General features: G+C 41.4%; 1 protein-coding gene across 2 annotated transcripts in view; it reads right to left on the bottom strand.

Annotated features, from left to right (window-relative positions):
* Positions 1-16,881, bottom strand: part of LOC122559133 (testis-expressed protein 264 homolog) — a 291,622-nt gene that overhangs the window by 45,576 nt on the left and 229,165 nt on the right. For both annotated transcript variants that reach the window (XM_043708470.1, XM_043708472.1), the window contains exon 3: positions 1,453-1,615. In XM_043708470.1, the coding sequence (XP_043564405.1) occupies positions 1,453-1,615 (163 nt within the window). The remainder of the gene's footprint in view (positions 1-1,452; positions 1,616-16,881) is intronic.

Genomic DNA, 16,881 nt, shown 5'->3' with positions numbered 1-16,881 from the left:
AAGTGCTGGTAAATGGGACTAGATTGATTAAGGATATCTGGTCGGCATGGACGAGTTGGACCAAAGGGTCTGTTTCCATGCGGTATATCTCTATGACTCTAATAGCTTAGATGAACGGCAGTGATGTAACAAAAAGGAAGCTAATTACATACGTGAGAGAGAAAGGAATAGAAGGATACAGCCATTGGGTGAAATTACCTATGTTGAGTGCAGATTCATGTGGAGCATACACATTGGCAATGTACAACAAGCAAATGAATACTACAAGAGCTCTTCCGAGCTGTCAAGGCAAGCCAATGGTCTGTTTGATCAGATCTCGTGGGAACACAGCTTTCAATGTATGAACCCGTGAGCTATGTACTAGAGCCATCAGCAATTCAGAGCATTGCCTTTGCCACCCCGTAGTCCTGCACCTTTGGTTAGTCGTGTGACAGACTCAGAAAGACAACGTCATGGCAACTGCCAATTTATGAGCCATTGACCAGGCTGATTTGTGCCTATGGTCATTTACAGAACAAAGAATAACACAGCGCAGGAACAGGCCCTTTGGTCCTCCAAGCCTGCATTGTTATATCTACCCCCTACTTCTGTCACAACTGCAACCTGAAAGTAGGGCATGGATTACATTGCTAGTGGCTGTGAAGGTGATCTTGCTCATGAACTTTTCTCGATCGAACTCCTTCCAGGCTGAAACTGGAGATATTATAATTTCTCACAGATTTCCATCTACAGTTGTGTACTTGAAGGAAAGTTATCGAGCCTTTCTATTCGGGAAAGCTGAATGCATTCCTTTCTTGTAGGTTGAGCATACAGATTTGCTCAGATTGCATGTTGCTTCTTAATGCAGGATGATGTAGATGATAGAAATCTGATGAAAAAAACACCCCTAGCAGTCCGCTGGCTGAAATGCACAAACAGGATTGTATCTTTGCCAAAGTGAGGTCTCTAGCACAGTGAGTCCTGAATACTTTGGATCTCATGATCCATATGCAAACCAACCATCTGTGGAAGTATTAAAAACAGGCTCTTGGGGAAATGAAAAGTCACTTTGGTTAGGAAGGAGGTTTTGAAGTAATCCATGTTGGCTTTGGCTTTCTTTAGACTGTGAAGGACCAAGAAAGAACTTGTAGACACTTTGGTTAGATAGTAGATGGCTACTCTCACTAGTTTCACTCTGTTTTATGTGTTTATTTATAGTGTAGACTGTTCACTGCTCAAACAGCCTCATCAAAGCAGTCTCTACAGCCGTGTCTTCACGAAATGTGTGAGTGTACTGCCAATGCCATTTCCCAAACAACAGATGCAAATAATTATATGCAATGTCTATTATTTACCTGTAATACTTGTCTGCACTTTAGAATACAGCCTATCATTTGACACATGTACATGCATCAGAATAAATCCATCATTTAATGGTGATGCTTGTATGTGCTCTAGGGCACTCTCACTTACCAGTATCTGTAAGTGCATCGTCCCCCTCTTCCTCTTTCTGTTTCTTGTCAGCTTCCTTTAGTTCAGGCACATAGAAGTCCCCCTGACGTGCCAGAGGACACATGTAATAGATCATGTCCCCACGATAGATCTCCAGGCATGGATGGGCACACAGCTTCCGCTCCTAAAGAAAAGAAGATGCATTGATAAAAATGAAATTATACTAAGTCAACTTTAGGTGAGACATCTGTATGAGTTGCTGCACACAAGTTGCCTGATGGAGATCAAAAATCAGCAAAGGATCAACTAAAATACTTGGCATCATTGTGCTTTCGATAGCACAATGAAATGATGATGATGATGCAACTGCTAAAGAAACTCTCTGACTGAAAGAAACCAACTCTGATGAAATCTTATTAATTTGAAACTGGGTACAATTATCTGCTCCATGCGATGGCAAAGAAGAAAGTGAAAACAGTAGCCACTTACGGGGCTTCAACCTGCCACTGGCATGATTTTCTTCCTCCCTGCCAGGGGAGTTAAATGAAATTAAAACGCTGTGGATACTGGAAATCTGAAGTAAAAACAGAAAGTGCTGGAGAAACTCAGTAGGTCTGGCAGCAACTGTGGTGGGGGAAAACAGAGCTCATTTTGCGAGTCCAATATGAGTCTTCTTTGGAATGGAGTCAATGTCAGTCAAATGGCAACTTTCCCAACTGGTGGTGATTGGAGGATTGTTCTGGCAAGCTGTCCCGCTGGTAGGGATAGTGAAGATGCCTGCTTGCATTTAGTGCATGGAGAACTGAATCTTAGCCATTAACACAGTTTCTCTCTCAACAGAAACTGCCAAGTCTGCTGATTATTCCATGCAGTCTCTGAAAGACACCACTACAACAGGACTGACTCTAAAAGTTTCAATCCCACATGAACACTCATTCTAACCTTACGCTCCACTGCCTAACAAGACAGTGAAGAATATTTGAAAGGACTGCTGTAAGTCACAGGGGCTCCTGCAGGTGGGAAAACAAGTAAGCAGATGCATAAATTTGGGCAACGTGCCATCATGCGACCCAAATGCCTAGCCACCTTTCATGTACAGTCGGGTAGGATTCAGGTGGGCTCCTCCCTTGGATCTAGTTGAGGCCAAGTGGGCAATTAATGCATAACGGAGGACCTCTTTCCATTGCCACTCTAGACACTAGAGGCCTACACAGGTTTAACCCTGAGGGCTGTTGCTCAGTGAAAGGGGAGTGTGCCACAGTTTTGCCTCCTCCATCAACTCTCCCCCACTGACTGCCTTGTCCAGTAGGCCCACCTCCACCCTCCTTGATGGGTCCTGACAACACTGCCCCATTGAGAACATGGATTTTGAGCATTCATGTTTTATCTTCCTTCCATCTTTCTGTAAAACAGAAATACAACTTCCTGTAGGTTCTCTTCAAGATACACTTGAAATCACATCACGGGTTCCTCAGTGTTCCTGGATCAAAATCCTGGAACTCTCTTCCTAAGCAGCGTTGTGGCTGTCTCTACACTGTTGGGACTGCAGTGGTTCGAGAAGGCAGCTCACCATCATCTTCTCAAGAACAGTTAAGGATGAGTAATAAATGCTGATCTTCAGTGGACTGTCCACACACCACAAAAAATGTGTTTTTCAAAAAAAGTCCTTTCTTCTTTCTTGTCACCATGTAAGCGTCTGTCTTTGTGTATGCTTGTACCATATCAATAGACAGTTAGACCCCAGAATCTCATGTATTAAAATCAAAATTGTATTGAACCTGCCCCCCACCACGAATACCACGGTAACTGCTACTATTCTGGGCATTTCCTAAAGAACAGCACAGTCAACAGTGCCACCATCTGTTGGAAAGTTCATTGATGATTCTGGCCTAGTAGAGCACTTAGAATAATCTCAGAATCTTTTTGAACTACATAGCCCACCAGGAGGCATGGGAAATGCACCCACTTCTTTCACTTTCACTTCTACTTCCTCGTTAAAATTCATCAAATGAAATCCAAAGCTAATTACTACAGATAAATGTTTGCTAATTCAATTTGCATATGAGTTTCCATTAGTGATAACGTATAATCAAATGAGAAGACAAAATGCTCCTTGTTTCATCTGCATATTAGACTTTTGAATCATTTTCTCTGGCATAATAAATCAAGAGTGAAATCCTATTCAGGCTAAGTCAAATGAGGCCATTCGCAAAACTGAGCAATTTTAAACAAGTCTTACTTCAATCCCAGGTGAATTAATGAAATTCATTATTAGAAGTAAATTTGAAGGCAATTACCACAACAACATAGCAAACCACAGCCATTGTGGATTCAAAATCAGAGCTGGAGAAAGATGCAAAACAAAAAGGGCTGTCAGTTCTTCTCCCTCTCTCAGGTACTTGCCTTCGACAGGGCATGGGCAACCATAGACTTTCACTGGACTGGTCTATACTTGTGGGAAACATACTGCAGAGGTTGACTTCTGTAGTACATCTATCGGAAAACTGTTCTGCTCTTATCACTTACCATCAGGAGTATTGGAATGATTTCCATAGAATCCCCAAGGGCAATTTAAGCATGGCACACCTTTGGACTGTGAGAGGAAACCGGAGCACCCAGAGGAAACCCACGCAGACACAAGGAGAATGTGCAAACTCCACACAGACAGTCACTCCAGGCTGTCGGGCAGCAATGCTAACCACTGACCACCGTGCTGCCCTTTACAGGCTGACAATCCACCTACAAGAATACCCATTGCAGTACAAGACCTGCTCATCAATTCAAATTCAGCCATCTTTCAACTGCCCAGAGTCAATGCAACCTTCAACATTTCTGCACAACCAGCTGAAGGTAATCTTCACCTTTCTTAATTCTCTCAATTAAAAGTCATAATAAGTATAGGATAATACAGGAACACTTCTGCCAAATCATAGTAGGTGCCTCTCAATCTAGTCACTTGGACCTCGCCGATCACGCATCACTACCGACTGTGTCTTCAGCTATCTAGGCCTCACTTAAACTTCTTAAAGTTCTGTCTCTCCCCCTTCATCTCTGTCTGCCTTAAAACTGACCTTTCTGATCAAGCTTTTGACCACTCCTCTAAACCACGCTTTCCTCATACATCTGTTAGACATCTTTAGCCCATCTTTTTAGATTAGATTAGATTCCCTACAGTGTGGAAACAGGCCCTTCGACCCAACCAGTCCACACTGACCCTCTGAAGAGTAACTCACCCAGACCCATTTCCCTCTGACCAATGCATCTAACACTACGGGCAATTTAGCATGGCCAATTCACCTGATCTGCACATCTTTGGACTGTGGGAGGAAACCGGAGCACCTGGGAGGAAACCCACACGGACACGGGGAGAATGTGCAAACTCCACACAGACAGCCGCCAGAGGCTGGAATCGAACCTGGTACTGTGAGGCAGCAATGCTAACCGCTGAGCCACCATGCCGCCCAGGGATCCAGATTATATGTTGTCGCAATATAAGTTGTTTCACACTAGTGTCACTGATATTTTGAGAAACTAAGCATAAAATTTCCTTGCGTTCATGTTGTTGCAACATTTTTGGTTCAGTTCAGCTTCATATAGAAAACTTACAATTTGTAATTTGTGATTGTGACACCATCATAGTATCTACTCCACATCTGATGCTTCAGTCACATGATGTTCTCTCATTTTGTTCATAACGGGGTGTGTACACAATGTGTTTTACATAGTAATACATGAATATTTTGGCAGCTAGGTATGAAACACAACATTTCTTTAAGTTACAGTCCCTATCCTGATCTTCTTCATTGTTTCTTATGGGGGAAATTGCCCCGATATGAGTTGTATAGGCGACTTTAATACTTTTACAGTCCCTATCCTACCAGATTTACATTAAAAATTCCTATGGAGAAGAATTCTTCAGTGTGATTTAGATGTAAGTTGCACTTTTCTGGTACTCAACGTCGACAAGTATCAAGGGCCCTCGTATATGCAAATCGTCAGTGATCATGTAGCTCATAGTAATATTACGCAAACCTACTGTCGGTATTGAGCATCATACGTAGATTTTAGTGATATCTTATTGTCACATTTCACTCAATGATTCTGCAATTTATTCAGTCACTGTCATTCCATCTCTATAACTATCTTGGTCTCAGGTAACTGTAACTTGCATTACAGGACCATATTTGTTATCGGCTGAGGTATAATGATCACACTTATTTAATATCTAACCTAACCAAAGGCAACATGCAATGCATTACTCACTCACTATAAAGAAAATCCCTTAATACAATACTCTCTCACTGCTGCACAATACTCATTCTGGAACCTCACTGTTAGCTCTCCTATGGAATACGCTGTACCTGTAACACATCCCTCACTATAGAGTTCTTTAGCAAAAAAGGCACAGAAAGCAAGATTCCTGAGTGTCAAGCCAAGTATATCATTTAGAACATTGCAGGCTGAAGTCAGAAACAGATACCTTCAGCACCAGAAGTATTTAATCCATTGAATTTCAGAATGCCTGTTGTTTATACTGTACACAATTAAACAAGTTTGCAGTAACAGTTTTAATAACATACTGTCTCTGCCTTCAGCTATACTGCACAAAATGACCATGCTAATCAGTTTGCTGCCTTGTGACACAGTTGGAATAATTGTTACAAGTAATTATATTTCAAATATTCTCTTTAATTTTTTTATTTCCAAAAGAACTTGCATCATGAAATTTTCTCATTATTTTACAAACATTTCAAAGCTGTCCACAAATGCTTTGAAGTACAGAGAATACAGTCAAACAATTTGCAGCAATTGCAACGAGTGATAGAAATGTAGAAAATAGGAGTAGGCCATTCAGCCTGCTCCACCGTTCGATTTGACCATGGCCGATCATCCAACTCAGTACCTTATGCCTGCTTTTCCCCCATACCCTTTGATCCCTTTAGCCCAGAGCGCGATATCCAATTCCTTCTTGAAATCATATAATGGTTTGGCCCTGACTGCGTTCTGCAGTCGCAAATTTCACAAGCTGACCACTCTGTAGGTGAAGAAATTTCTCCTAACCACAGTCCTAACTGGACTGTAACTCCTGGCTCTGTATTCCATGGTTATCAGGAACTTCCTTCAGATATTTTACCCTGTCCAGTCCCGTTAGAATTTTATAGATTTCTCTGAGATTCTCCCTCAGTCTTTTGAAGGTTAGTGAATATAATCTGAACCAATTCAACCTCTTCGCATACGTCAGATGCAGGAAAAGTATTTGATAAACACAATATCTGCAACCAAGATATGAAAGGATATCAAGTTATCAATTATTGTATCTATATTACATAAATTGAATCTCTGAAAACATATTTCATTTCAGCTGAGTGGCCTGCTACTTTTGTTAAAATGCTTGCTGATTCTTCATTTCTTTTTCTTTTTTTTATTTTATAAATTTTGGTTTGGAATTGTGAACCGGGAATTGTGAGCGAGAAATGACTTGTTGACTTTGGGGCATCTTGTGGTAAAAGGAAAAGAACAGACGAGACAAGTTTTGTTTGTTTGTGAGGCCAGTACTGGAGACTAATCACAGGCTGATTCTTGATTAAGAAGGTTCCAACAGACACAGCAACTCCAGGAAGAGCACTGCATTTATACAGATAACAGAAGGTGGCTACTAACAAGGTCGGAACCTGAAAATTGATTCTGGCAAGTCTAGGAGAGACCCTATGTTCAAGCAGATGGCTGTTGTTGAAAGGCTCGAGAAGACATAATCAGCTATCTGGGCAGAACCAGAGTGAAAACAAGACAAACCACATAAATCCTACAAGATGGTCTACGAGAGTCTTGTTAGAATCATACAGCATAGCAAAGTTCATCAGTCCGGTGCCAGTTGTGTCAAAACAGTGATACAATTGATTACACTTCCCTGTTCTTTCCTTAAAACACTGCAGTTTTTACCTTCAAATGTTTATCTAATCCACCTTTGAAAGTTACTACTGAATTTGTGTCCATCATTCCTGCAGACAGATTGTAATGACTCGCATAGTTTAACAAGGTGCCTGTGGCCTTTTGTTTTTGCTAATTACCATAAATCCGTATCCATATCTGGTTACTGATCATTCACATCTTGAATCCGTTTCTTATCAAAACCATTCATAATTTTGAATTCATCTCTCAAGTCTTCCCTTATCATTCTCTAGTCTAGAACATAACAACAGTGCAGCACAGGACTACGCTCTTCGATCCACTATAATCTGTATTAATCATGATGCTATTCTAAACTAATCCCATCTGCCTGCACATGGTCTGTATCCCTTTATTCCCTACCTGTTGATGCATCTGTCTAAATGCCTCTTAAACATTGCTATCATTTCTTCTGCTTCCACCTCCCCTGACAGCACATTCCAGGCACCTACCACACACTGTGTAAAGAGAGTGGGGCTGCACAATGGCTGTGGTTAGCACTGCTGCCTCACAACGCCAGGGACTCAGGTTCGATTCCCGCCTCGGGTGACTGCCTGTGTGGAGTTTGCACATTCTCCCAGTGTCTGTGTGGGTTTCCTCTGGGTGCTCCGGTTTCCTCCCATAATCTAAAAATGTGCAGGTTAGATGAATTGGCTATGCGAAATTGCCCATAGTCAGGGGTAAATATAGGGTAGGGAAATGGTTCTGGGTGAGTTACTCTTCGGAGGGTCGGTGTGGACTTGTTGGGCCGAAGGGCCTGTTTCCATACTGTAGGTAATCTAATCTAATCTAAAAACCTTGCCTTACAAATCTCCCTCATCTTAAACCAATGCCCCCTCGTATTTGACATTTTCATCCTGGGAAAAAAAAATGCAGACTATCTACTCTGTCCATGCCTCCCATAAGTTTACATACTTCTATTAGGACACCCTTCAGTCTTTGGCTCTCTAGCAAAAACAATCCAAGTTTGTCCAACCCCTTTATTAGTCAGAGCATTGAGTATAGGAGTTGGGAGATCACTTTGTGGCTGTACAGGACATTGACACTTTAGGACTATAGTGTGCAATTCTAATCTCCCTCCTATAGAAAGGATGTCGTGAAACTTGAAAAGATTCAGAAAAGATTCATGAGGATGTTGCCAAGGTTGGAGGGTTTGAGCTACTAGGGGGTGCTGAATACATTGGGGATGTTATCCCTGGAGCGGAGGCTGAGGGGTGACCTTATAGAGGTTTATAAGATCATGAGGGGCATGGACAGGGTAAATAGACAAAGTCTTTTCCCTGGGATGGGGGAGTCCAGAACTAGAGGTTTAGGGTGAGAAGGGAAAGATTTAAAAGGAATCTAAGGGGCAACGTTTTCACGTAGAGCGTGGTGTGTGTATGGAATAAGCTGCCAGAGGAAGTGGTGGAGGCTGGTACAATTACAACATTTAAGAGGCAATTGGATGGGTATATGAAAAGGAAGGGTTTAGAGGGATATGGGCCAAGTGCTGGCAAATGGGACTAGATTAATTTAGGATATCTGGACCAAATGGATGAGTTGGATCGAAGGGTCTGTTACAGTGCTGTACACTCTACGACACTAGAAAAAGACAATGTTGTCGAGGAGAATACTGAGATACAGGCTACTAGACCGATGGGATAGAGGTTTATAAGGAGGGAGTGTTAGCAATTCTGGAAAATGTGAAAATAGATAAGTCCCCTGGGTCGAATGGGATTTATCCTCAGATTCTTTGGAAGGCCAAGGAGGAGATTGCAGAGCCTTTGGATTTGATCTTTATGTCATCATTGTCTACGGGAATAGTGCCAGAAGACTGGAGGATAGCAAATGTTGTTCCCTTGTTCAAGAAGGGGAGTAGAGGCAACCCTCGTAATTACAGACTAGTGAGCCTTACTTCGGCTGTGGGTAAAGTGTTGGAAAAGGTTATAAGAGATAGGATTTATAATCATCTAGGAAGGAATAAGTTGGTTAGGGATAATCAAAATGGTTTGAAGGGTAGGTCTTGCCTCACAAACTTTATTGAATTCTTTGAAAAAGTGACCAAACAGGTGGATGAGGGTAAAGTGGTTGATGTGGTGTATATGAATATCAGTAAGGCATTTGATAAGGTTCCCTACAGTAGGCTATTGCATAAAATACGGAGGCATGGGATTGAGGGTGATTTAGCCTCAATGATTTGGATCAGAAATTGGCTCACTAAAAGAAGGCAGAGGGTGGTAGTTGATGGGAAATGTTCATTCTGGAGTTCAGTTACTAGTGGTCCACTACTGTTTGTCATTTTTATAAATGACCTGAATGAGGGCGTAGAAGGATGGGTTGGCAAATTTGTGGATGAAACTAAAGTTGGTAGAGTTGTGAATATTACATAAGGATATTGTAGGTTACAGAGGGACATAGATAAGCTGCAGAGTTGGGCTGAGAAGTGGCAAATAGAGTTTAATGTGGAAAAGTGAGAGGTGATTCACTTTGGAAGGAGCAACATGAATGCAGAGTACTGGACTAATGGTAAGATTCTTGGTAGTGTAGATGAGCAGGGATCTCTGTGTCCACGAACATAGATTCCTGAAAGTTGCCACCCAGGTTGATAGAGTTATTAAGGCGGCATATGGTGTGTTAGCTTTTATTAGTAGAGGGATTGAGTTTCGAAACCATGAGGTCATGCTGCAACTGTACAAAACTCTGGTGCGGCCACACTTGGAGTATTGCGTACAGTTCTGGTCACTGCATTATAGGAAGAATCTGCTGCGCTTTTCCAGCAACACATTTTCAGCTCCAATCTCCAGCATCTGCAGTCCTCACTTTCCCCTCTCTGGATTAACAGTCTAGCACTAAACTCACTAGACTATTGCCTCCTGGCTTTCATTTACTAAAACAAATTTTTCCATGGCCAATTAATTTTGTCCCAAATTAATGTCTCTAAAGGTTTCCAACAGTTATCCGATTTATTCCTCTCCCCTTTTTTGAGACATGGTGTAACATTTACAAACTTCCAGTCTTCTAGCACCACCTCCATCGAAGGAAGATTGGATCATTGTGGCCAGAACCTCTACAACTTCACTTCTCCTTCTAATCTAGGCTCAATGTTATCTCTAAAACAATTTTGCTATGTATGGCCTACTCATTATAATGCACATAACTAAAACAGAGTATTTTAAACAGGACAAATTCTAAGCAAGCCACTCTGTAGCTTCCAGGTGGCAGTGTGATTACACATTGGACACATCCAAATGGGTATGGGTGACTTTTCTACTGAGTGTGCTGGGATTCTCAAGTACTTTTATTTTTAACCAATTAAATTTGTCTACTACTTTCTCCTTTTTTGTGACATTTGCAGTTTCCTCTTCCTTAATGAATATAGCAGGAAAGAACTGATTCAGTACTTTAGGCCATGTACTCTGTCTCTACAAGTTCATCCTCTTTTTGATCCTTAATTTGCTTCACCATTCCTTTGACTAACATTTTTACTCTTTATATATTTATATCTTTGGTTCCCTTTCAAGTTACCTGAAATATTGGAAAATGACTGTTGAAAACACATCAACATTGAGTTGTCAAAGAGTGTGGCGCTGGAAAAGCACAGCTAATCAGGCAGCATCTGAGGAGTAAGAGAGTTGACGTTTTGGACACAAGCCCTTTATCAGAGTTGGGGGTGGACAAGGTGGCTGAGAGTTACATGGGGTGGGGTGGGGGGGGGGGAATGACATGAAACCAGCTTGTGTTTCTGGTCATTGCTCAATTTAGTTTGACTAGATTCCAGCCACAAGATACGCACTCTCGAGAGAATATATAAACAATATTTACCAATCCCCTCCTCTAATTTCAAGCCTTCAGGCTCTACCTTGCTCTATTCGAATGTCCCTCAGTTCAGATCCTGAATTTTGACATTGACTTTTATTGCTATATACACTTTAATATTGTGCCTGTTGACCATACGTGTGACAACTATCCTAAACCGGAACTAATGTTTGAAAACTATGGACTATCGACGATTTTAAAAAATAGTTAAATAGTGGCTATAATGTGGTCATACAAACTTTGAAGTATTTTATACTAACATTAAATATCTGTTCTTACACTAAGGATTTTGATCAAGGGACAGTAATGATCTGGAATGGGACACTCCTTTTTCCAAACTATCTGTAGTAGGTCAATACAATTATGCAGCAATAAACAATACATTAATTGCCAGCCACATGTAGTTAGGATTAATTGGAACCAATAAACATCTAATTTTTGATTAATAGATAAGAATTCTAAGTAATGATTGCGGCGTGATTCCAGGGCTCATGTAAACATGGCTATCTATGAGAATTCTGGGGGTCAGCCAGTTTGTAACAATAGAAGAGTACAGCGCAGTACAGGCCCTTTGGCCCTCGATGTTGCGCCGATCCAAGCCCACCCAACCTACACTAGCCCACTATCCTCCATATGCCTATCCAATGCCCGCTTAAATGCCCATAATAGCTTGGATCCAACTCCCACAGCAACCGAGGTTACCAGAAAGGACTCTCCTTCTCAACCTCTTCCCTCACCTGAGCCACAGTGACCTTTAGGTTAACCATTACCCATCGTCACTCATGACAGAACAACCCTCAGGGACTATATACATTAAGTACCTTTATCAGTAATGTACCCATGTGAATAAAGCAGCTACCACAGAAGTTAGGGTTTGTGGATGAAACAGTATTTCTGAAGTCACAGCAGTAGCTACTTAGCAAATGAAAGTGCAAATTCTCTCATGTTTGGTTTCATGAGCTCACTGTCTACTTCAATCACAGAAGCCACTAATTTTAGCATATTCCAATGAAGAATCAAGAAAGAGCAAATTAAATGTGAACCAGGCTGAGTCGCGGAGACCAGCTGAAGATGAGGTCACAGCTAAGCATTTAAAAGTCTGTAGTATATATCTGTGAACATCAGGGAACAGTAATCACCACTGTCCTACAAACTACATTATTCTAAGTTAAAAATCACAACACCAGGTTATAGTCCAACAGGTTTAATTGGAAGCACACTAGCTTTCGGAGCGACGCTCCTTCATCAGGTGATAGTGGAGGGCTCGATCGAGCCCTCCACTATCACCTGAAGGAGCGTTGCTCCGAAAGCTACTGTGCTTCCAATTAAACCTGTTGGACTATAACCTGGTGTGGTGTTGTGTGATTTTTAACTTTGTACACCCCAGTCCAACACCGGCATCTCCAAATCATAAATTATTCTAGACACACATCTGTGATCATTGCTTAACTCCATTGTTCAATAGAGCTAGTTATGACCATTGATCTATAAACATGGTTGTTGTGGAGCAGCTACCCAATTCCCCTTAAATTGATATCTTTGCTGTTTACTGGCTTGCCTACATTGAGTTACTCATTAAATAACTATGCTATACTTCATTTTGTTCACTTCTTCATCCATTTTATGTTTTATTCTTTTTCAAGGGATGTGGTGGTAATAAATTTCCTTCTTGAATTACAACTGTGTTCAGTGTGTAAAGACAGTGAGATTAGGAAATTTTGACCCAGTGATACTGAAGAAATTGTGATATAGGTCCAAGTCAGGATGACGAACAAATTGGAGAACAGCTTGTAGATTGTGGTTTTCCTGGGTATCTGCTGTCTTTGCTCCCCCCCCCCCTCCAGATGATAGAGGTTGCTGATTTGCTGGTGCTGTCAAAGGAGACTTGGTGAATTACTGCAGTGTACTTGTACATGGTGTATATTGCTGCCACTGTGCTTTGATGGTGGAGGGAGTGAATTTTGAAAGTGTAGATGTGGTGCTAGTCAAGCAAAGCTACTTTTTCCTGATGATCTTGAGTTTCTTAAATGTTTTTGGAGCTGCACCCATCCAAACAAATGAAGACTACTCCATTACACTCCTGACTTGTGCTTTGGAGATGGTGAGTTACTCACTGCAGAATTCCTAACCTCTGATCTTCTTTTGAACCCACATACACAGTATGGCTAGTTCAATTCATTTTCTGGTCAATCTGTCCACCAGGATAAGTAGGAGATTCCGTGTTTGGCATGCCATTGACTGTCTAGAGGTTATCATTAGATTCTCTCTTAATTGGAGATGATCACAGCTTAGCACTTATGGTGTGAATCATACATGCCGCTTATAAATCCAAGCCTGAATGTTGTCCAGATCTTGCTGCATCTGGTTGTGGACTGCTTCATTAGCTGGGGTGTCATGAATCATAGAATCATAAACGGTGATGAATTTTGTAATCATCGACAAACATCCATCTCCACCTCCGACCTTATGGTGGTGGGAAGATCATTGATGAAGCAGCTGAAGACAGCGGGGCCTAGGATACTCCCCCGAGGAACTCTTTCAGAGATATCCTTGAATTGAGATGACTGACCTCAATCAACTATCTTCCTAGTGCCAGGTATGATTCCAACCAGCAGAGAGATCTCCCTCCAATTCCAGATTTGTGAGGACACCTCAAAAATCACACTCGGTCAAATGCAACTTTGATATCAGGGACAGTCACTCTCACCTCACCCATGGAATTCAGCTCTTTTGTGTTAGAACCACACAGCACAATGGAAGATACTGTCAATGTGAAGACAGGACTTTATCTTCACAATGTGCAGTGGTCTCTCCTATCAATAATGTTATAGACTGATGCATCTGATACAGATTGTTTGATGATTCCTCTCTTGCTGATGCCCTTAATCCTTGCCTCAGACCTAGTCAACCAGCTTTAAGGAATCTGCCAGCTCATTGTGTGGAGATGTTACCAGGCCAGTCTTGGCAACGGACATTTAAGCTGTCAAACCAGAGTATATTCTGCACTCTTACCACCTTCAATACTTCCTCCAAATAATGCTCAACGTGAAGGAATATTGATTCATCAGCCTAGCGGGGTGTGTGGCAATCAGCAGGAAGATCCTTTGCATCTGTTTGACTTGGTGCCATGAGACCTCATGGGGTCCAGAGTAAATGTTCAGGAATGTTTCTCCTGACTGCATTCCGTCACCTCTGCTGGTTCTATCCTACCAGTGGGACAGGACATACCCAGGGATGGTGATATACTTTACAGTCAATATACTGTATGATTTTGTAAGTGAGATTACATCAGGTTGTTGCATGACTGGTCTGTTGGACAGCCCTTCTACTTTTGGCACAAGCCTAGACCTATGAAAGGAGAATTTTGCAGGGCTAACAAAACTGGTTTTGCAGTTTTCATTTCTGATGCCTAAGTTGATGATAGGTGGTTGATCCAAATGTTATATTGTAAACACATGGACAAAGCTGCTGTAAGGATACCCTTTAATGGTTCAAAAACTTCTTTTCATCAACAACTTCAAATAATAATTGCTGGTGTAAAGTGGCTTGTTGGTACAGTTTACAGAATTGTCCTACTTTCGATACTAGAATTAGGAATAGATTTTATTGTCACATGCACTCAAGTACAGGGACACAGGAGTACAGTGGGAAGTGTACAAAGTCATCATTCCCAGTGCCTTCTTAGATACAAAGGTACCCTAGATACGAAATCTTAGTACAAAGTTGAAAAATAAACTAATAGATTTCCAAGTTCAACATTATAGCCCTTAAGTTCTTGGCCATGCTGGTCTCACAATTGCCACAAGGGCTCAATCTCCTCCACACTGGCTCAATCTCTCTCATGCTAGATATCGCCACAGAGGTTGAGACACTTTGGGCTGCCCGCTCTCAATGCCACAGATACCAGGGAAACTCTCTTGCTGCCACGCTGGCTCGATCTTCTCCGTGCTGCACAAACTCACTCTCCACAGAACGTAAGTAGATTAAGAAACAAACAAGCAGTGAAAGAATTTTAAAAAACGTAAAAGCAGATGGAACAGATGAGCTCTGGACAGGAGCCCGCACACAACGCGGTTACTCCACCACCATCTTGGATTAGTTGTTTCAGTAATGACTGATTTCACTGGTGTCAAGGCTGATACTGAGTCCATTCTCGTCTCGCAATCTCAATTGATATGTGAAATAAATATCCTGAACAAGGTTCCACCACATTGACTGTAAGTAGTTTTTTTACTCTAGAATTCTATTCTATCAAAGTTCATAATAGAAATATCTTGACTATAAAAATCTCATTCAGACTACCACGGGAACAAAATGTTTAAAAAAAAATCTCTGCTACAGTGATAGTAGTGGTTTTACACTTGGCCTTAGGACCCCTGGTTTAAATTGGTTTCTTGCTGTCTACCCAGCAATCCCTGATAAATGTATGACTTGCATATGTGGAACTGTCACATTAAGACAGGATTAAGCTTGGCTATACAACTCACTTAGCATAGTTGCACGGGACAAATTTGAGTCAGTCACAGAATCAGAATGGATTTGTGATGAACTACTCGGATTGACTAATCTGGTTGAATTTGTGAAGATGTTTGATCAAGGATTGTCTGCAGCCATTGCCTGTCTGAACTTATGAAAGGCACTATGCATGTTAATGCATAAGACATTATTAGCAGAAAAGAAAGGGTACAGATTTGGTGGTAATGTGATATGGGCTGGAAATTGTTCGGGAGGTAGGCTATAAAATGTGAGTTGCGGAATTGTAGTATTGACCTGATGAAGGGCTTTTGCCCGAAACGTCGATTTTACTGCTCCTCGGATGCTGCCTGAACTGCTGTGCTCTTCCAGCACCACTAATCCAGAATTGTGCAGGGACGTATTACATTGTAATTTGCTTCTTCCCTCCTGAAACTCCAGTTTATTTTCCCTTGATCGTCTCTTTCCATCCAACTTTCAAGCAGCCCCCTAAGGCGAGATGTCCTCCGAGGTTGGGGGTGGATGTCTCACCTTAAAACAATCATCAGCTTGGTCTGCTGATTGCCTAATCTTATTTCCATCTTGGTAAGGAATCAGCATTTCCTATCAGTTCATGGTTTGCTTCGCAGAAGAACATAACTTCTATTTCCTCGTGGGTGTAAAATATTATTGTTCTTCATCTTCATTTATTATTCAAACCTCTTCAGCTTGCCTCTTTGCCCTTTAACTGAATGAGTTCTGCAGTTTTCTCCAGATGGTTACACTGCAAATATCCTCATCATTGCCAGATGATAATGAACTTCTAAGCAATATAAAAAAAAGGTTAATTACATTGGAAACCATTGGGACATATTATTAATAATTAATTGAATTTTATAAATCTGAAGCACGAAATATCCTGGTCACTGGAAAGTTATTTCCTGGAACCATCCTTGCCTTCTGACAGGTTCAAGCCCAGTCAGAAAACTTACAAGAACTAAAGGTTCCTGTATATTTGGGTACATCTAAGTTTCCCCAGACTAAATGGGATAATCCTACATTTTAATCCCAAACAACTGATAAAACTAGTAATGTAACTAAGAATTGTCTGAAATTATACGGAAGTACAGTTATGTCACATTTCCTAAGTGACCACTCAGAGTACCTCATGGTATTTGCCACCTCTACAATATATGGTACCGGGTAAGGATTGCTTGGGGTAGCTTGCTGCTACCAATCCTCTTTTGAATTGTGCCT

This window comes from Chiloscyllium plagiosum, chromosome 18 (genome assembly GCF_004010195.1).
Source record: "Chiloscyllium plagiosum isolate BGI_BamShark_2017 chromosome 18, ASM401019v2, whole genome shotgun sequence".
Classification (NCBI taxonomy): Eukaryota; Metazoa; Chordata; class Chondrichthyes; order Orectolobiformes; family Hemiscylliidae; genus Chiloscyllium; species Chiloscyllium plagiosum.
This window is presented reverse-complemented; position numbering and strand designations above follow the sequence as displayed.